The sequence below is a fragment of the Chrysochloris asiatica genome, unplaced genomic scaffold (assembly GCF_000296735.1).
Source record: "Chrysochloris asiatica unplaced genomic scaffold, ChrAsi1.0 scaffold00207, whole genome shotgun sequence".
NCBI classification, from domain to species: domain Eukaryota; kingdom Metazoa; phylum Chordata; class Mammalia; order Afrosoricida; family Chrysochloridae; genus Chrysochloris; species Chrysochloris asiatica.
Window position 1 is genome coordinate 3,744,332 of NW_006408725.1, and position 22,371 is coordinate 3,766,702.

At 39.1% G+C, this 22,371-nt stretch overlaps 1 protein-coding gene across 2 annotated transcripts in view; it reads right to left on the minus strand.

Annotated features, from left to right (window-relative positions):
* The window catches only part of KIFAP3 (kinesin-associated protein 3), a 239,440-nt gene that overhangs the window by 189,431 nt on the left and 27,638 nt on the right, over window positions 1-22,371 (minus strand). The window contains exon 2 of one of the 2 annotated variants that reach the window (XM_006872635.1): window positions 4,493-4,624. The exons of the other annotated variant lie outside the window; for it this stretch is intronic. Coding sequence (XP_006872697.1) covers window positions 4,493-4,624 — 132 coding nt within the window. The remainder of the gene's footprint in view (window positions 1-4,492; window positions 4,625-22,371) is intronic. 2 annotated transcript variants of the gene reach the window in all.

Below are 22,371 nucleotides of genomic sequence, written 5' to 3' on the forward strand. Positions count from 1 at the left end.
ACTCCCGTAAAGATTTACACCCTCGGAAACCCTGTACAGGGTCGCTATGGGTCGGAACCGACTCGATGGCACTTAACAACAACAACAACAATCCACTAAAGTGGACTGTTAGCTGGTTGCTAGGATGTAGGGGTAGGGATATGGGCGGGAGGGGAAGGTGGAGCACAGGGCAGGGAATAGACACAGGATAATTTGGGTATTGCGGAGGGGGGCAATATACAAGTAGGGAGAGGGGAACCATAAAACAAAGCAGATGGGAGAACAATTAGACAGGTATGAATGGGCTAAATGGGACACAGATAAAAAATGATGTAGGCACAGCTTTAGAACAACAGAGCTCTGGGATACAGAGACTGAGACATGGATGGAATGGGGAAAAGCGGGGAATAATGTTAAGATGCTTGGCTGTCTTTTGGATCATGGTTTTCCTTGCATTATATTATAAAACAGACACGGGAGGAGGAGAAAAAGGAATAGCCAGAAATATCACCATGGAACGCTTGTAAGTCCGTCTTCTGGCTATAACTAACTGGAATACCTAAAATGGGGCTACAATGTGTTCATTGAAGGAGCTTTCCTGAGGAGCCTCTGCATTACAGGGGAGTATAGGTAGAAGCCTGAACTATATCCAGACCATCAGACACAGGAAATTTTCCACTTGAAAGGACAAGCAGACCAGCCGGGAGCAGCTAGAAAACCAGAAGATACGTCTTGAAAGAAGGACCTACAGGAAAAATAAAAAACAATAAGGGCAGTCTGACTGTTACCATAAGAATATGCAGGTTGCTTGCCCAGGAGACATCAAGGCAAGTGATCGGGTCCTTTCAGTGCAAATCCTCTTCCAAGACTAAGACGCAAGAGAAATATACGCTTTGAATGGCGACCACACACGCCACCCATAAGAGGAAGTGACCGAAGAACATCAATGAAGTGGTGAACTAGGCCCCACATTGCTTAGCAAATTACTGTGAACCCGGGTGGAGACCTGATCGGCCAGCAGTGAGGCAAGACCTGGGGATTCATGGGCTCAGAGTCAATGACACAGCCACAGACGACTAGAATGGAGAGGGTGGACAGATGTAAGAACACCCACACTTGCAGATGATACCGACTTGACCTGGCTTCAATGACTGAATGAACAGAGCTCAACCCGAAGAAGAAAGAAGAGGAAAAAAGTGTCATCTGATACAATTCGATAAACATGACCTACACCTATAAATGCAGTAGCTCAAAAAAGGAAACAAATCCCTGCTGCAAGAACTATTCCCACCCCCTCCACACAGAGTGGACAGGGATGGGCAACTTGGATATTGGCTACCCAAAATGGGGGGAGGGATACAAAGTTAAGAAGTGACTGGCTTACAAGCTTTCAAGAGGGAACCTAGATCCAAAGGGCATGGAGGAAGATAGAGTCTCCAGTGAATAGTATCCAGCCTGTCCAGGAAGGGCTGATGAAATGAAATACAGATGGGTCTCTTGTGATGCAATAGTGATTAATTGTTATCAGGACTGATTGTGAGGGTTGGAAATCTAAAGGTGGACATTTTGTAGCAAGGAGGGGAGTGATTAACTTTTCAGTCTAGGAGCGGAGGGCCCTGGGACCATCAATGAAGAAGAGCGGAGAGCGGGATCCTACCCAGAGAAGCAGTGAGGCCTGAGATGGAGGCAGAGAAGATGACGTGAAGAGATGGAGTGGCTGGGGACTTGGGATGCAGAAAGGGAAAGGGGCTGAGGAATGTAGGTGGAGGGGGAGCAGGCTTGCAGGGTACACCCTTTGGTTGGGTGAGGATGCATAGAAGGGATGGTAACTATGCCAATGAAATGATGAATGGATGTAGCCTATTGTTCTCCCATGTAGCCTATTACACAATTCACAATACAATATTTACTTAAAGAAAAAAAATTCCTGGGAAAATTCCATCACCTTTTCATTGCATTTTCCCTTCGTATACGCTTGACCTATGTACATCAATGTGGATAAATGTCAAACAGTGTTAAATAGAAGAAAAACAAGTTTCAGAAAGAGATGTACAATGTGATGTTGTTTACAAAAACTTTCAAACCTATAAAGCGCTGCTTTAATGTATGAATGCATGCATACTCATATGTAGTCTAAATGTAAAAGTGTACGGGGTGATGATGTACGGCAGCCTCAGGGGAAGGGGTAGTGACTATCTGGGTGAGAGAGAGAAGAGTGGAATAAAAAGCCCTCATCCACTGTCAAAAAAAAAACAAAAACTAGATCCAATCAAAACAGTGGCTTCTGAGAGGATCTTCTAGACCAGCTATATGTCCACTCAGGTTATGGAAAATGTTTTGTAGAATTACAAAGGGGTAATCTTGATAGATTTTCTCATAGGATACAGGATGATCACAGGACTGCTTATGAAGTTTTAAGAAAACTGAAAATGGCATTGGTGAGAAAAACGCCAGGATAATTGTGTTAAGGATTTTTTTTTCCCCATTATGATAATGTACTTACTCATTCTTTGAGGCTGTACTAATGGAATGTCACTGAGAAACTCCTCCCCACCCAGACCCTGTGCTTTAGGCTTTTTTTTTGTTTCCAAATCTCAAAGAACATTTAAAATGTACAATTTTAGCTCCTAAAAGATGACAAAACTACCATCTTGACATGGTGAAAATCTAAGGGTGCATCTTTGGGGAAGGGTCAGAGAGATGGAAACACCACCTTCAGAAGCTGAGAAACAACAGCCTCACAATCTGATATATTTTTAAAAATAAAGGTTTCTAGGATCTTCCTAATTTTTAAGTCAAGGTTCTATGATTTTGAATGGGAGTATGGTGGCTCCATATGATAAGCACTGGACTGCAAACCACAAGGTCTGTGGTTCAAGTCTGTCAGCTGCTCTGTGGGAAAAAGACGTTTTCTGCTCTCACAAAAATTTAAAAGCTTTGGAAACCCTATACAGGGTGGCTATAAGTCAAAACTGACTAGAAGGCACTTAACAACAACAATTTCATAGTAATACATTTCACTTAGTCTCATACTTTTGAAAAAATGAGACATTGAAAACCTATGGAGCAGAGTTCTACTCTGACACCCATGGATTCGGCATTAAAATCAACACATAGCAAATGATTCTTGGTTTTGAATAAGATACTAAGCAGCTTCTCTTTTCAGGATATCTCACCCTCAACACTACTGACATTTTGGCCAAATAAGAATTCATTGTAGGAATCTGTCTTATACACTGTAGGATGTTTACTTAGCAGCACCTTGGCCTCTACTAATTAGATGACAGTAGTACTCTCCAGTAATAACAATCAAAAAATGTTTCCAGACATGGCCAAATGTAACTTTGGGGAAAAATCATTCTCAGTTGAGAACCACTACTGTTTCAAAAAAACCCTGAATCCAAATCCATTACCACTGAGTTGATTCTGACTCATAGTGATCCTACATTAATAAGTAGAAATGCTTCATAGATTTTCCAAAGCTGTACATTTTTATGGAAGCAGAATTACAGTCACATCTTTCTCCCACCATTGCTATCTACAATATATATTGTTGTTGTTGTTAAGTGTCGTCAAGGCAGTTCCGACTCATAGTGACCCTGTATAGGATTTCCAAGGAACAGCTGATGAGCTTGAATCACTGACCTTACAGTTCAAACCAACCTTACACATTAACCCACAGCACCATACCAGGACTCATATCAAATAGAATGATTTTCTCTGCTAATTACCATTGCATGCACTCCTAGCAGCAAACAATTGAATATACATATTTACTACCATCAATCACAGAATTGCTTGAATATTTTTCTAACTAGTTCCCAAATCAATCTTTTTTTTATAGAAGAAAGTGCACCGGGAGTGAGTACTAGGTGATCTCAGACCACCTCTCCTTCCACAGAACTATGGAAGAAAAGTAAGACAATCACCAGCATAAATGCAGGCTAATGGAGACAGTCCATTTCCAAAGGGCTCCTTGAAATACCACAAATGCAGCAAAAACAGATATTGGGAGATCCAAGCCCAAACCACTGAGTCAGAAAGTGCTAGTCTTATCATTAACTTCTTTCAGAGGGTTAGATTTACAGGGATGAATTGAAGGTTTGTGACCAACTTGACAGTTTTTAAAAGTCATACTACATGTAATTCCAGAGAAGAACAATACAAAATCCTCCAAAACACAAATTTCCTAAATTAAGCTAAAAAGTTTCATAGAAACATATCTTTTATGATTAATTTATCAAGTTAGTAGTTTATATCCTTTGATATTTACCAAATGGGACAAAGCAGAATATTTTTTTTTCAGCACGTTTCATTATATAAACCTTAATTTCCTCTGACATAGATATATACTCTATGTTTATAGTTTAATATAATCTGCTTCACTAATACGAAATATATCTAGAAAAATGCCATAACCTCTTATCATCTATGCAGATTAAAATAACACCAGGTTTATATAAAGTTGACATAAATTTCACTAATTTCAAAATATACACAAAAATGAACTTACATTTTTTGGCATTCCTTTCGTTCTCCCAACATGGGATCACCCATCTCCCCAAGAATGGTAGCTTCCACTTCATATTGAACAATGAGTGCTTTTTCTGATGGATGTACATCAATATTTCCCCCTTTAACTTTCCTAGAACACAAAAGAAAAAAGGCATAATCAGATAAAAAATTCAAAATATGTTCACAATTTTCATGTAGTAGTTTCTTACAAAAACATGTTGGCTGGATTAACATCTGCATTTAAATCAGAGTTTTCCTGTGAGTGAGCCAAGATATAACTCTTTTGCTCCAACTCTGTGCTATATATGTAACTCTTGGTCCTACAAAAAAAAAAAAAAACACCAAAAAACCTTTTATGAATATCTCTACCTGGGAAAAAATACATTTATTCAAAGAATCACACATAAGAGCAAGTCAATAAAACATAAACAATTAAGATGGTTCTGAAGAGAAAATTCTCAACTAATAGTAAGCATTTGAAGGCCAATGGAAAATCCCACAAAATCTATATTAATAAAAATATCAACCTGCCCACTAATTAGTTCATTGACTAGAACACAAAACAAACTGAATAAATTAAGCTGCAATTAGATTATTACACAAATTCTAATCATTGTTGCTTTTAAGTGCCTTTGAATCAGTTCTGACTCATAGAGACCTTGTATAAGGCTTCCAAGAAGTGGCTGGTGGATTTGAACAGCCAACCTTGCAATTAGCAGTCCAGTGTTTATCCTATAGCACCACACCAGTATAACCAATTCTCAAATTAAATTAAAAACCTCAAATTAAAAACCCAAACTGCATTTTTTTTTTAAAAAGCCATTTATAGGTTATGTTCTATAGTCACATATGTCAAATTATACTGTCATGTGTAGTTTCCATAGAAAGGCTGTATACACTGTTCCCAGTGTTCCCTTTAAGTTACAGAATTGCACTAAACCAGTGACCAATTAACCACTATTTATCACTTGGTAAAAATTTGAAGGTGATAAACCAAGTTGAACTAGAAGATATTAAGTAGTGGAAACAAGCAACTTTCCACTTTAATCACATTTAGCTGGCTGTATAATGGGGGTCCTATGGCCTGGTATGAAAGAATATAGTAAGGGAATTAGAATTTGCCCAGAGAAATTGGATTCTTGTTAAACGTTTGTAGAGTATGGGGCTTTAGGTATAATCCTGCGCCCCACCCATAACCTTCTGCTTTGGAAAGACATGCAGAGATAAGATAGGGAGAAAGACGGTAGACTAGGCAAAAAGGTCATATGGGCTCTCCTTTTTCTATGGAAAACCAGACAAGACAGTCCTATGGAAAACCATAGGACAGTCCTGGAACTCTGTGCTGCAGAGGAATGGTCAGGAAAGTGGACTGAGCGCTTACTGGAAGACAGAGTGGAACAGACACGCAAGACACGAGGTGACTGACAAGTAGTGGTAGCTGACAGAAGTTGCCACAGCCATCTTAAAAGTTCGTGAATGGCTTTAGACATTAGAAAATACATTCGTGCGTCAAAAATCTACATGTGACTCCTTCCTTTTTGTTCCAACTAGTATATAACCCCAGGGACTCTCCCACTTTCTAGGTGACTGGAGCCAAGTGGAGGTTGTAAGCCTGGGGAGGAACTATATACAATAACCACCCCCAAGGGCAGGCTTTGATCAAAACCTGCAAAGTTGATACTGGCCAGCACTGGACTGGCACTTACTAGGAGAGGGAGTTGAACAGACATGTGGGATAGAGAGAAAAAAAAATAGGAAGAAAGGCAAGGAGGCAGGCAATGTATGTAGACTTTTCATATGCAGTGTGGCCAATTTGAACTTTTTCAGAAAGCTGTGAAGCACACTGGCTATTGGCAGAGACAGAGCCACTGACTTTCAGTGATGTGAAGCTATTTTTTGTTTGTTTTGTTTCGATTTCTTAATTTTCCTTCTTGTATCACACGACAGAAGACAGCAACTGTGGCCATATAACCAACCCTTAGCTGTGCCCTTTACAACCCGACCAACTGGGCAAGAGCCAACACCAATTGCCATATACCAAAGTACCGACTACAACCATCTGCTAAAAGCACTCTGAAATTAACTGGATGAACATTGAACAGAAGCTCATCTCCTGATCACATTTACCAGAGACAACTGGTGTGTGCCTAAAAATACATCAACATACATTCATCAACTTAATACAAACACAGACCACCATAATGACTAAGAAGAAGCAGAAAATTTCTGTTCATATGCAGAAACAAGATAGGGCAGCACAAACAACCAATAAGAGCTAGAAAATGTTTTTGAGGAAGAAGAGGCACTGGAACTACCGGTAAAAAGAATTCAGGAGAATGATACTGTGATACATCTAAATGTTTCACATAAAGGTCAAGGAAAACAAGGAAGAAATCAGAAAAGTGCTAAAGGAACAATCAAACAAAATAGATACACCATTGAAGATGCTACAAAACCTGCAGGATCCTTCAATATGCTGTCTACAAAGATATACACAAAGATGAAAACTGATTAAAAATTAAAGGATGGAAAAATATTTCAGGCTAACTGCAATAAAAAATGAACAGAAGTGGTAATACTAATCTCTGATGAAATAAACTTTAAGGCAAAAACCAGCCTAACAGATAAAGTAGAATATTATTTCATGATTAAAAGGTCAACTGCACAAAAGGACATAACCATAAAAATACCTACACTCCCAACGAAACCCTAACAGAACTGAAGAATTGAAGAAAGAAATAGGACAGCTCTACAATATAAGTGGGAGATTTTAATACACCACTTTCTAAAAAGGACAGAACAACCAAAAAGAAACTCTTCAAAGACGCAGAGTAAATAAACAACACAATCAATCAACTTGACCTCATAGATTTGTACAGAGCAGTCAATCCAACAAAGGCACAATACACATTCTCCAGAACAAGCCATGTATTAAACCATAAAGCAAGTCTCCATAAATTTAAAAACATGGAAATACTACAAAGCATCTTCTCAGATCATAATTCTATTAAAAAGGGAATTAACAAAAGGAAGATCAGAGAAATAAAATCAAATACATGGAAACTGAATAACATCCTGCCTAAAACCTACTGAGTAAAAGAAAAAAGAAAAAATGAAATAAAAACAAATGAGAATAAAAACACAACAAACCAAAGCCTTTGGGACACAGCAAACGCAGTTCCGAGAGGGCAATTTATAGCAATAAATGCACACATCCAAAAGAAGAAATAATCAAAACTAACACATTAACAAAACATCTCCCAAAATTAGAAAAGGATTCAAAAAGTGAACCTATAGTTACTAGAAGAAAAGAAATTACAATGATTAGAGCAGAAATAAATTAAATAGAAAACAGAAAAATAGCAAGAATCAACAAGACTTAAACTGGTTCTTTTAAAGGATTAGTAAAATTGACAAACCACTGGCAATTCTAACAAAAGAAAAGAGGAAGAAGACACAAATAACATGCCTAAGAAGCCACATGGTAACGTCACAGAAGAACCAATGGAAATAAAAAGGCTAGTATCAGAATACTATGAAGAGCTATACTCTAACAAATTTGAAAATCTAGAGAGGAAATGGATACATTTTTAGAAAAAACACGACCTACCTAACAAGGAATGAAGTAGAAAAATTGAACAGACCCATAACAAAAGAACAAATTGATCAGGTCATCAAAAAACTCCCAACCAAAAAAAGTACAGGCCTAGATAGCTTTACTGGTGAATTTTACCAAACATTCTGATAGAAGCTGACACCAGTTCTACTCAAACTATTCCAGAATATAGAAAAGGATGGAAAACTTCCTAATATATTTTATGAATCAAGCATAATCCTGATACCAAAACGAGTCAAGGACATCAATAAAAAAGAAAAATATAGACCAATATTCCTTATGAACATAAATGCAAAAATTCTCAACAAAATCCTAGCTGACAGAATTCAAAACATCAAAAAAAAATACATCATGACCAAATTGCATTCATGTTGTTGTTGTTGTTGTTAAGTGCCGTCGAGTCGGTTCCGACCCATAGCGACCCTGTACAGGGTTTCCGAGGTGCATTCATACCAGGCATAAAAAGATAGATAACTCAATATTAGGAAAACAATCAATGTAATCTACCATATAAATAAAGGAAAACAACCACATGTTCATATCAAGTGATGCGGAAAAGACATTTGATAAAATCCAACACGCATTCTTGATATAAACACTCAACAAAGTAGGAACTGCAAGGAAATTCCTTAACATAATTAACAGCATATATACAAAACCAACAACCAACATCACTCTCAATGGAGAAAAGCTGAAAGCATTTCCTTTGCAAACAGGAAACAGACAAGAATATCCATTATCATCACTCCTAATTAATACTGTGCTGGATGTCTTGTTAGGTGTCATCGAGTTGGTGCTGACTCATAGTGACCTTATGCACAGCAGAATGAAACACTGCCTGATCCTGGGCCAACCGTACTACTGTTGCCACACTTGAGTCCATCGATGCTGTCACTTGGCCAATCCATCTCTGTTAGGGGGCCTCCTCTTTTTCTCTGACCCTTCACCTTACCAAATATGATATCCTTCTCCAGTGACTTGTCCTTCCTGACAATATGTCCGAAGTATGAGAGACTAAGTTTGGCCATCTTGGCCTCCAGGGAGCACTCTGGCTGCACTTCTTCCAAAACGGATCTATTGGTTCTTTTGGTAGCCCATGGCACTTTCAATATTCTCCTTCAACACCATAACTCAAAAGCATCAATTCTTCTACGGTCTTCGTTATTCACGGTCCAGCTTTTGCATGCATATGAGGTTATTGAAAATACCATGGCTTGGGTCAGGTGCACCTTAGTCCTCAAGCTGACATCTTTGCTTTTCAACATTTTAAAAAGGTCTTGTGCAGCAGATTTGCCTGATGCAATACATTCTCTGATTTCTTGACTGCTGCTTCTATGAGTATTGATAGTTGATCCAAGAAGAATAAAGTCCTTGACAACTTCAATCTTTTCTCCATTGATAAGAATATTGTTTACTGGTTGGCAAAAGCTATAATGCAAGAAAGGGAAATTAAAGGCAACAAAATGGTCAAAGAAGTAAATTTCTCTGTATTTGAAGAAGTGCAGCCAGAGTGCTTCTTGGAGGCCAGGATGGCCAAACTTCATCTCTCATACTTCAGACATACTGTCAGGAGGGGCCAGTCGGTGGAGAAGGATATCATGTTTGGTAGGGTGGAGGGTCAGAGGAAAAGAGGAAGAGCCCCAGCGAGAAAGATTGGCAAAGTGGCAGAATCAATGGGCTCAAGCGTGGCAACAATAGTGAGGTTGGCCCAGGATTGGGCAGTGTTTCATTCTGCTGTGCATAAGATCGCTATGAGTTGGTACCGACTCAATGACACCTAACAACAATAATATAAAGCAAGAAAGGGAAATTAAAGGCAACCAATTTGGCAAAGAAGTAAATTTCTCTATATTTGCAAATGATATGATTCTGTGCATAAAAATCGCATAGTCTCAGCAACTTTATATGGAAAGGCAAGAGACCACAGATATGCAAAGCACTGCTTAAGATAAAGAACAAAGCTGGAAGCCTCTCACTCTTGATCTCAAAATGTGCTACACAGCTATAGTGGTCAAAACAGTGTGGTACCAGTGAAAGATATATAAATCAGTGAAACAGAATTGAGAACCCAAAAGTAAATCCACTCACATACAGTCAACTGATCTCTGACAAATGTCCAAAATACATTAAATGGGCAAGAGATAATCTGGCAAAACTAGAAACTGATATGCAAAAGAATGAAACAAGACCCACATCTCACGCCATATACAAAAACAAATTCAACATGGATTAAAGACCTGAATGCAAAACCTAGAACTATAAAGATCATCAATGAAAAATAGGGACAAAACTTAGGTGTTCTAATATATGACATACATACACTACCAAACAGTACACATATATACACATACACACACACAAACAAAAAACAAAAACCCCACAAAAACTGGAAGACAAAATAGATGATTGAGACTTATCTAAAAATTATAATTATGAGCATCAAAAGATTACACCAAAAGAGTAAAAAGGGAGTCCACAGAGTGGGAAAATTTTTTTTGCATTGATGTATCAGACAAGGGATTAATCTCTAAAACTTAAAGGAAACTACAAAACCTCTACAAGAAAAAGAAAAATAACATTTAAAAAAAAAATGGGCACAGGATATGAGCAGACATTTTACCAAGGAAGACCTTCTGGCAGCCAACAAATATATGAAGAAATGTTCATGATCATTAGACATTGGTGTTAAGTGCCCGGGAGTCAGTTCCGACTCATAGCGCCCATGTATAGGGTTCTGACGAGCAGCTAGTTAGTCAGAACCACTGACCTTGTGGTTCAAACCAATCTTGCAGACCAGTACTTATCCTACAGCACCACACCAGGACATTAGAGAGACACAAATCAACAATGAGCTATCATCTCACACTAACATTAACAGCTAAATTCAAAGAAACAGAAAACAACAAAGCTGGAGAGGGTGTGGAGAGACTGGGAACCGCACATTACTGGTGGGACTGTAAAATGGTTCAACCACTCTGGAAAATGATATGGCACTTCCTCAGAAAGTTGGAAATAGATATATCTTATGATTCAGCAATCTTTGTACTTGGTATATATACACAAGAAATACGAGCCAGGACACAAATAACTATATGCACACCAATGTTCATCGCAGCAATATTCATCACAGCAATATTCACAACAGCAAAAAAATGGAGACAGCCTTAGTGTCCTTCCTTATGGTAGAGTAGATAAACAAACTGGTACATACAGACCAGGGAGTGTTATGTAACCTTAAAGAATAATGATGAATGTGCAAAACACCTTATAACATGGATGAACATTGAGGACATCATGCTGGTGAAATTAGTCAATCACAAAAGGAAAAATGTTGCATGAGACCATATTGTAAAAGCTTAGGAAAAGATTTCCATACTAAAAGCAGCATTCTTTGATAATTACCGGAGGTGGGAGGGGAGAGTAATTCATAGGTTAGAGGGTAGATACATGTTAATACAGGCAAAAGGGAGGGCAATATACAAGGAGAGGGAAGAAATACACTAGAGTAGGGAAGGTGGCCTGGTAGCGTAGTGGTTACGAATCAGGCTGCGAACCTTAAGGTCATCGGTTCAAAACTACCAGCCGCTCCGTGGGAGAAAGATGAGGCTTTCTACTCCCATAAGGATTTACACCCTCGGAAACCCTATACAGGGTCGCTATGGGTCGGAACTGACTCGAGGGCACTTAACAACAACAACAACAACTACAAGGGAAGGTGGAAGATGAACAATAAAGACAGGGTAAGACTTAAGGGAGGTACGCAAAGGCTAAATGGGATAGAGGCAAATTAGTGGTTTATATGAAGCCTTGAAACAACAATGTTCTGTGATACAGGGATCGAGATACAGTCTGAATGGATAAAGGAGGGGGAAAATGTTTAAGTGTGTGACTATCTTGTGGATATTACTTTCCCCTACCTACTATTGCCTCTATGAGTCGAACCAATATAGCGGCACTTAACAAAAATTCTGGGTCACTCTTAGAGATGCACTGTCCATTCTATTTGGGAGATACACTGGATTCTTCCTTTAACAGTTTTCAGGATACTTTGATACAAGTGGATCTTTGGCTGCATTTCAGAAAAAAATTTAGCACACAAGCATAGTATGAGACACCAAACAAGGTTGGGATTTTTTGTTTTTGGTGCTGTCAAATTGGTTCTTACACACAGTGAGCCGATGTACAACAAACAAACATTGAGCAGTCCTACAGCATCCTCATTATGTATGAGGCCGTTGTTGTAACCTATCTCATTGAGAGTCTTCTCTTTTTCATGGACCCTCACTTTACCAAGCATGATGTTCTTCTTCAGGAGCTAGTTTCCCCTGATAATATGGCGAAAGTGTGCTTCTAAGAAACATTCTAGCTGTACTTCTTTCAAGTCAGATATGTTTGTTCTTGTTGAAGTTCATGATATATTCAATATTCTTTGCCAGTGCTAAATAAGTTTACAAAGATGGAAAAGGCCTGTTTTATTACTCAGGAAAGTTAAAGCAAAAAAGAAATATAGACTTTAACATTAGTAATAATAAAAGGAGCTCTGGTAGCGTAGTGGTTAAAAATTGGGCTGCGAACCACAAGGTCAGCAGTTCGAAACTACCAGCTGTTCCGTGGGAAAAATATGAGGCTTTCTGCTCCCGTAAAGATTTACAGCCTTGCAAACCCTATACAGGGTTGCTATGAATTGGAACCGACTCCACGGCACATAACAACAACAAACAACTATTGCAAATTAAACATTTAAGTGTGATAGAAATGAATATTGGGAATTATGATTACAGAAAGCCTGTAAGCCATCTTGTGCCTATAACTAATTGGATTTGCTACAAGGAGAATTAAAACTTACCCAGGGAAATAGGCTTATTTGCTAAGCTTTGTAAAGTATGGGGTCTTAGGTGGTATCTTGAACCCCACCCAGAACCTTCTCAGTTGGGACATTCAGGCTTGAAAAGTCATGGAGACCAACCCAGAACTGCTGGGAGAACAGAAGATTCTTACTGAAAGGAAGACTGCAGAAAAAAACAAGACTGACTTTTTAGAATATCAAGCAAGTGTTTGCTTTAGAGGCACCAAGTTAAGAAAAGTCAGCCCATTAAGGAAAACCCCTTCTAAGACAAACTCAAAGGGAACCCACAAGCAATCTAATATCTATGGCTACTTGTGAGTGGAAAAGGGGGAAATGCAGCAATGAAGACATGGGCTGAGGTTGGCCATCATCCATTGACACCTACTGACCTTGAGATGAGAGAAAGAAGAGGAAGAACTGGTTGGTCTGATGTTTAAGATGTGTGAACTCCTGAGCCATGGACACTGACCTAGCCACTGGGGACTAAAGCTAACAGTGAAGCAGTCAGCTGGTCTAAAGTGCAGTGAAGTGTGTGTGAACTCCTAAGCTTGTAGCTATTACCCATTTGACCTAGCGTGGATGGTTAGCAGAGGTGATGGCATGCAGAGATAGAGCAGATGCAGTTCTAGGCCCATGGACTGTATGCCTGCGAGCAGGAGGCTGGCTTGCAGAATGTGTTTTTTGGACATTTTAGTTAAGATATATATTTTTTGTTTAGTATGTATACATCAAAAAGTTTTGCTTTGTTCATTTGTGTAATATAAGATGTGAAAGGAAAGCTGCAGGAAGGAAGTAGGATATCTGTTATTGCAAGGAGGGGACTGTAATCATTCAGATGGAACAAAGTGAATGATTTATTGATTGTAAAGCTGATGTTCTTATTTGTTAACCTTAATTCAATTTACACACACATACACAAAGTAAGAAAAGACATGCAGACCAATCCAGAACTGCTGGGAGAATACAAGCTTCTTATTGAAATAAAGACCTGCAGGAAAAAAAGCAGACCATTTGGCTGTTTGAGTATCAAGCAAAGTGTTTGCTTTGGAGGCATAAAGGCAAGAAAAGTCAGTCCATCAGGGAAAATCCCATTCTAGGCCTGAAACTTAAAGGGAACCTGTGAGCAGTTTCGTATGCTTGCTGGTGACTACCAGGATCTACCTGGGAGTGGAAGTGGGGAAAATGTAGCAATGAAGACATGGACTAAGTTAAACCATGTTCCACTGACCTTGACATAAGATAGAAAAGAGGATGGGTGGGCTGCCTGATGTTTAGGAAGACGTGTGAATTCCTGAGCTCATGAGCACTGACCTAGCCCCTGGAGGTTAGGGGTAAGAATGAAGCAGCCAGCTGGTCTGAAGTGCAGGGAGGTGTACATAAACTCTGAAACTTGCAGATAGTACCCATTTGACCTAGCTTGGATCAACTTGACCAGAGGAAGATAAAGATGTTTAATACTGTGAGCAAGTGTATATTGCTACAATTTGATGAACTAGTCTTTTGCTTATGGAAACAGTTTCTCAAAATTCCAACTGAAATATCAAGCAACAAACTTGTTTCCTCAGTGCACTGAGTTGAGAGTATTGGTGGTGGTGGTGGTTATGTGCCGTGGAATCAGAACCGACTCATAGCGACCCTGTACAGGGTTTCCGAGGCTGTAAATCTTTACAGGAGCAGAAAGCCTCATCTTTCTCCTGCGGAACAGCTGCTAGTTTCTAACTGCTGACCTTAAGGTTCACAGCCCAATTCATAACCACTACGCTACCAGAGCTCTTTGGATTGATAGTAGTAGTAGTAATAGTAGTAGTAGTAGTTAAGTGCTACTGAGTCAGGGCCGACTCACACTGACCCTAAACACAGCAGAACAAAATATCACCCAGTCCTAGGCCAACCTCACAATTGTTGCTAGGCCTGAGCCCACTGCTGCCGCCACTGTGCAAATCCATCTCTTTGGGGGTCTTCCTCCTTTTCCTCTGATCCTCCACTTTATCAAACAATATAACCTTCTTCAGTGACAGGTTCCTCTTGATAATATGTCCGAAGTATGAGCAACAAGGTTTGGCCATCCTGGCTTCCAAGGAACACTCTGGTTGCACTTCATCCAACACAGGTCTGTTTGTTCTTTTGGCAGTCCATGGCACTTTCAATATTCTCCTCCAACACCAGAACTCAAATGCATCAATTCTTCTAAATTCTTCCTCATTCACTGTCCAACTTTTGCATGCATACGAGGTTACTGAAAATACCATGGCTTGGGTCAGGCACCCCTTAGTCCTCAAACTGACATTTTTGCTCTTCAACACTTTAAAGAGGTCTTGTGCAGCAGATTTGCCTAATGCAATAGGTCATTTGATTTCTTGATCGATGCTTCCATGAGTATTGATGGAGGATCCAAGAAAATGAAATCTTAGACAATTTCAATCTTTTCTACATTTATTTGGATGGTTGTCAATTGGTCCAGTGGTGAGGATTTTTATTTTCTTTATATTGAAATGCAATCCATACCTAAGGCTGTAGCCTTTGATCTTTATCAGTAAGTATTTTAAGTCCTCTTCACTTTCAGCAAGAAAGGTTGTATCATATCACAGATGGTTAATAAGTCTCCCTCCAATACTGATGCCACATGTTTCTTAGTTTAATCCAGCTGCTCAGATTGTGTGCTCAGCATAAAGGTTGAATAAGTATGGTGAAAGAAAAAAACTCTGATGCCCACCTTTCCTAATTTTAAACCATTCGATGTTCCTTTGTTCTGTTTGGACAACTGCCTTTTGCCTGTGTACAGGCTCCTCATGAGCATAATTAAGTGCTTTGGAATACTCACACTTTACAATGTTGTCCATAGGTTGTCATGATCCACATGATCGAAAGCTTTTGCATAGCCAATAAAGCACAGGTAAACAGCTTTCTGGTATTCTCTACTTTCAGCCAAGATCCACCTGATATCAGCAATGATATTCCTCATTCCATGTCCTCTTCTGAATCCAGCTTGAACCTCTGAAAGTTCACTGTCAATGTACAGTTGCAGCCATTTTTGGATTACCTTTAGTAAAACTTTATTTGCATGGATGTCTGATGATTTCTGTGTTGCACTGGGTTACCTGTCTTTGGAATGGGCACAAATACAGCTCTCTTCCAGTCAATTGGTCAGGTATTTGTCCTACAAATTTCTTGACATAGATGGGTGAGTGCCTCTAGTACCTCATCAGTTTGTTGAAAGATTTCAATTCATATTCCATCAATTCCCAGTGACTTGTTCTTTGCCAATGCTTTTAATTCATCCTGGACTTCTTCCTTCAGGATCACTGGCTCTTGATCATATGCTACCTCTTGAAATAGTTGAACATCAACCATTTCTTTTTGGTACAGTGAATCGGCATATTGCCAGAAGGGTCACCCATAGTGGGCAGGTTTCAGATGAGTTTCCAGATGAAAACAGACTAGGAAGAAAAAGAGACTGACTACTTCCGATTAGTTAATCACTGAAAATTTTATGCATAACAGTGGAACTCTGTCAGCACCAAGTTATTGAATACTGAAACATGATAAAGAGCACCAGAATATTGTCAGATATAGTGCTGGAAGATGAGCACCTCAGGTTGGAAGGCACTCAAAATGCGACTAGGGAAAAGCTGCCTCCTCAAAGTACAGCTGACTGTGATGATGTGAATGGAGTAAAGCCCTTGGGACCTTCATTTACTGATGGGGCACAACTCAAAATGAAGAGACACAAGTAAGCATCTATTAATAATTGGATCATGGAATATTACAAAGTATGAATCAAGGAAAATTGGAAACTGTCAAAAATGAAATGGAATGCATAAATATCGATACCCTAGACATTAGATAACAACAACAACAAAAAGGCATTAGTGAGCTGAAATGAATTGGTATTGGCCATTTTTGAATCTGACAACCACATGGTTTACTATGTTGGGAATGACAAATTGAAGAGGAATGGCATAGCATTCATCAAAAAGAATATATCCAGATTTGTCATGAAGTTCAATGTTGCCTGTGATATGATAATATCCATACATGTACAAGGAAGACCAGTTAATACTGGGTTGATAGGACAGGCAATTCAGACACTGGCTATCAAAAAGTGGGGGTGGGGTGGGTTATAAAGGCATGAAGTGGCTGGCTTACAAGCTTTCATGGGTGTGCTTAGTTTCAGAATGAGAAGGGCAAAGTAAAATCCCACTGAATAGTTTTCCTCTTTTCCAGATGTATCTGGTGAAATGGAATGAGGGATGAAGGTGATAGGACTTTATGGTTCACTTGTGAGGAATTGTTAGCAGGATTAATTCTGATTGTCAAAAATGTAATTGTAAAAGATGTGTAACTAAGAAGGGGACAGTACTTAATCTTTCATTTCAGGAAAAGAGAAACCCAGGACCAGCAAGAAAGAAGAGCATGAGTGGAGCATGAGATCCTACTAGAAAAGCAGCAACAGCAGAAAACAGTGGCATGAAGAGACAGAGCACCTGTGGGCTCTAGGCCCATGCATTGAATAAAGCTGTGTGCCTGTGGACAGGAGGTTGGCTTGCAGAATGTGATTTTAGGGTATTTGAATGAAGATATACTTTTTTGTTTTTTATGTGTACATCAAAACTTTTGCTTTGTTCATTTGTTAAATATAAGAAATGGGGAGCCATAGGGAGGAAGTAGGATAGCAGTTGTTGCAGGAAGGGAATTGTAATAATTGAGAATGAACAAAGTGTATAATTCGTGAAATGTAAAACTGACAATCCTGTCTTTAAACCTTAATTCACAACAAAAAGTTAAAAAAAGAAAAAAAGAATCTATAGAGACACCACCTTTCATTTATTGTTGCTTTGCTAAGTGCCACTGAGTCAGGATCTGACTCATAGCAACCCTGTACAGGATTTCCAAGGAGCAGCTGGTAAGTTGGAACTGCCGGCCTTAATGGTACAAACCGACGTTGCAGTTTACCACATTAACCGACAGCGCCACACCAGAAGTCCATTTATTATAATTCCAATAATCAGAAACTCAAACCTTTTCCTTCAATTAGAATAATACTTTGAATTATTATGCATATTTTAATACTATTTTAAAAATTATCTGTTCATTAGGATTCAATTTGAAAAGAAATCTAAGGATCTGATACCAGTACTAAGACTACGATTAAGAGTCAAGTGTAGAAATAGGGCAATCGAATAAACCAAAGCCTACGGTGATTCAAATCCACCAGCCACTTCTTGGAAGTGGTCTACACAAGGTCGATATGCATTGGAACGGACTCAATGGCGCTTAACAAGAACAACAGAGTCTAGGTAGATCAGCAAATAAACTAAGGACAAAGCTTATAAGGAATTTAATCTGTTAAGAAAACAGGCAGGGCAGTAGATATTTGGGAGTTAGGAAAACATATATATATATATATATATATATATAATCATAGATTTAATATGATATTATAGATATCTAAAGGTAAGATGGCAGGTAGGGTAGACGTGCAGTGAGGAGCTCTGTCAGCAACAACACAGAATACTGGGCCAAGCAGGCTCAGGGGATGATGCTGGAACTCTGAAACACATATAAAGGAATATTTGGAGGATTGGAGGGCTTACAGCTAGGAGAATTTATAGGTGAATCAAGAAATCCATTGTTTTCTAATTCAAGACACTCAGCTATTCCCGGAGCTGGGATCTTGGGAGAGAACATCTTGATTGTATCAGGATTGATAATGAAATTTAAAGTGACAGTTTTGACATAAAAGCAAACGGCCACCACTCGACTGTCTGTCATGCTGTGGTGGCTTGAGTTGCTGTGATTCTGAGGGCTATGCCACTGGTATTTAAATAACCAGCAGGGTCACCCATGGTGGACAGGTTTCAGATGAGCTTCAAGACAAAGACAGACTAGGAAGAAAGAGTGATGAGCTACTTCTGAATCGCTAGTCAATGAAAACTCTAGGAATAGCAGAAAAATACTGCCAGATACAGCGCCGGAAAATGAGCCCCTCAGGTTGGAAGGCACTCAAAATGCGAATGGGTAAGAGAAGCCTCCTCAAAGTAGAGTTGACCATGATGACGTGAATGGAGTTAAGCTCATGCAAGAAAAGCCCACAGAACCGTCATTTGCTGATGGGCCACAACTCAAAATGAAGAGAAACAGCTGGAAACATCCATTGAAAATCGGAACATGGAATATATGAAGTATGAATCTGGGAAAATTGGAAGTTGTCAAAATGAAATGCAACGCATCAACATCGACATCTTAGGCATTTGTGAGCTGAAATGGACTGGTATTGGCCATTTTGAATCTGACAACCACATGGTTTACTATGCAGGGAATGAAAAATTGAAAAGGGATGGTGTTGCATTCATCGTCAAAAAGAACATATCCAGATCAGTCATGAGGTACAATGCTGTAAGTGATAGGATAATATCCATGCACCTACAGGGAAGCCCAGTTAATACCACTATTATTCAGATTTATGCACCAACCACTAAAGGCAGTGAGGATGAAATAGAATTCTACCAACTTCTTCAATCTGAAATCGACCAAACATGCAATCAAGATATATTGATCATTACTGGTGATTGGAATGTAAAGGTTGGGAGCAAAGAGGAAGGACCAGTAATTGGAAAATATGGCCTTGGTGATAGAAATGATGCTAGAGGACACATGATAGAATTCTGCAAAACCAATGATTTGTTTATCTCAAATACCTGCTTTAGATAGCATAAGAGACGACTACACACATGGACCTCGCCAGATGGAACACACAGAAATCAAATTGACTACTATGGTGTTGGAGGAGAATACTAAAAGTGCCATGGACTGCCAAAAGAACCAATAGATCTGTTTTGGAAGAAGTGCTGCCAGAGTGCTCCTTGGAGGCCAAGATGGCCAAACTTCGTCTCTCATACTTTGGACACATTGTCAGAAGGGAACAGTCACTGGAGAAGGATATCATGCTGGGTAAGATGGAGGGTCAGAGAAAAAGAGGAAGACCCCCAATGAGATGGATTGGCCAGGTGGTAGCATTGATGGACTCAAGTGTGGCAGCGGTAGTGAGGTTGGCCCAGGATCAGACATTGTTTCGTTCTGCTGTGCATGGGGACACTATGAGTCGGTTTCGACTCGATGGCACCTAACAACAACAACAAAGGTAAGATGAATGGCTAGATGAGTGAATAGAACTCTATTCATTCCCAATATATTTTGTATACTATCGCGAACAAGACCATAGTAGAAGTTGCAAGTACAAAGTGGAAGTCTACTAAATCTATCCCAGAACATTTTCATGTAATTATTAATGATACTTCATTTAGAAAAAAAGAAAAAAACTGGGAAATGCTAAAGTAGAAAGGACATAGGAAAACAACTGAAAACTAAGAATGACCAGAGTAAAGCAAAACATATGATCACTCTAACCAAATCTTATTCTTTCTTGCCTATTCAAAGATCTCTCTCCACTAATTATTTACCTGTTCATTTTCCAACACATCTGCAATTAAACTAAGACTTTGAATTGGTTCTTCTGAGTTTAGTCATGACCAACAAAGGAAAGTGGAATAGATCCAAATCTGTAAAATGTGGGTGAGTAGCAACAATAGCTGGAAGAGGGAAAATTACGGCTTGATGTTCTGCTAGAAAGTTAATCTTCCTCTTAGAAATGAGGGCAACATGTGGGTTGCAAAGTTACCAAATCTTATGATTAACAGTGTGAGAAAGGATGGTGGTTGGCTCAAAGATGGCAGCCAATCATGTCACTTTGAATGTGTGTGGCTTTTCACAGTACTGGAAAGAATCTATCCGCCTGCATCAGGCTCCTATATCTCTTCTGAGTCTCCCATTACAAGGCTTTGATCTGAAAAACTTCCCATCCTGATAATAATTCCAATTCAATGAAATTTTAAAAATTCAGGTTTGTTTGGATTTCACTTCACTGGCAATGAATGAACCAATTCAAACTGGTTCAAAGCCCTGAAATAACAAGATTTCTCAAATGAAAAACTAAAGAGAAAACAAAACAAACCCACCTTGACCTCACACAAACTTCTGATTAACACTGCATTTTGCTGTTGTCCTCAAAACTCAATAATAGTTGTTGACAGTTGCTCTAATTCTTCTTCTGTTTATATCTGAACCCATTCCCATTAAACTTTGCTTTCTATTATACCAAAAGATCTCTGGTCAAGCTCATCAATTTCATCCATGTTGCTAAATGCTTATAAGTTTTGAACTTCACATTCCAGTCTTTAATTTGCCTAAATTATTTTTTAGTTTTGTTGGGGAAAGAATACAATTGAGAGCTTCCGGAAAAAGATGGTGGATCGGGTGGAAGTGTAGTGATAGCTCTGCTGAGAACACAGAATACAGGACCAAGAAGGCTCAGGGAATGGTCCTAGGACTCTGAACCACATATAAAGGAATATTTAGAAGGTTGGAAGACTTACAGCTGGGGAGTTTGTGGCAGAAGCAAGAAATCCATTGCTTCCTGGTTCGGGATGCTCAGCTGCTCCAGGAGCTGCCATTTTGTGTGGGGCCAAGCAGGGAAAGGATCAGAGCAGCCACGGACGCCTGACAGAGCCTCAGAGATAGAGGTGTGGACATTCTTTTTTTTTCTTTTTGGTATGTTTTCATTGGTCCCTTGCTGTCTACGTACCTCCATTCTGGTAACTATAGGGGTGCCTGAGCTAGTGAATACTCCAGCCCTACTCTCAGTGGGTTCTACTACGCACGTGCATAGATCTCCTCGAAATTTAAAGAGACAGTATCCACTTAAAACCAAATGGCTGACGGATACTCAGACCAAGAGCAGGCCTGGAACTTTTCTTGTTTGCTTTTTGTTCTGTATTTTAACACAGGAAAGAGAAGGAGAGGGCTGTAGGAAGGGAAAGAGACGTCATTAGGATACAGATTTTTTTTGTAATTTTTTAAAAAATATTTTTTTTCTTTTTATTTTATTTATTTATTTATTCTTCCTTTTTCTTCTTCTCTCCCTACTCTCTCTTTTCTGTGAATAGAGACTGCAGTATCAGTCTTGTTTTTGTTGTTGCTGGGTTTTTTGGGGGGTTTTTTGCTGGTATTGTTTTGCTGTTATATGCTCCCCCTTCTGCCTTTGGAGGGCTCTTTGTCTCCCTATATTACACAACAAGAGTCAGCAACTGCTACCATACAGCCAACTTACAATCACACCCTATAAAACACCAAAACCCAGGCAAGAACCAATATCAACTGCCATATATTAGGGAAACAAGACAACACCTGTGAAAGTTACTCTGAGTTAAACAATAAGAGAGTGAAAAGGGAAGCCCACATCCTGATCACACCTTCCTGGAAACAATCATAAAGCATAAAAAATACCAAAACACATACTCAATTAAGTATTAAGGCCACAGATAAACATTCAACATGTCCAAGAAGCAAAAGCAGATGA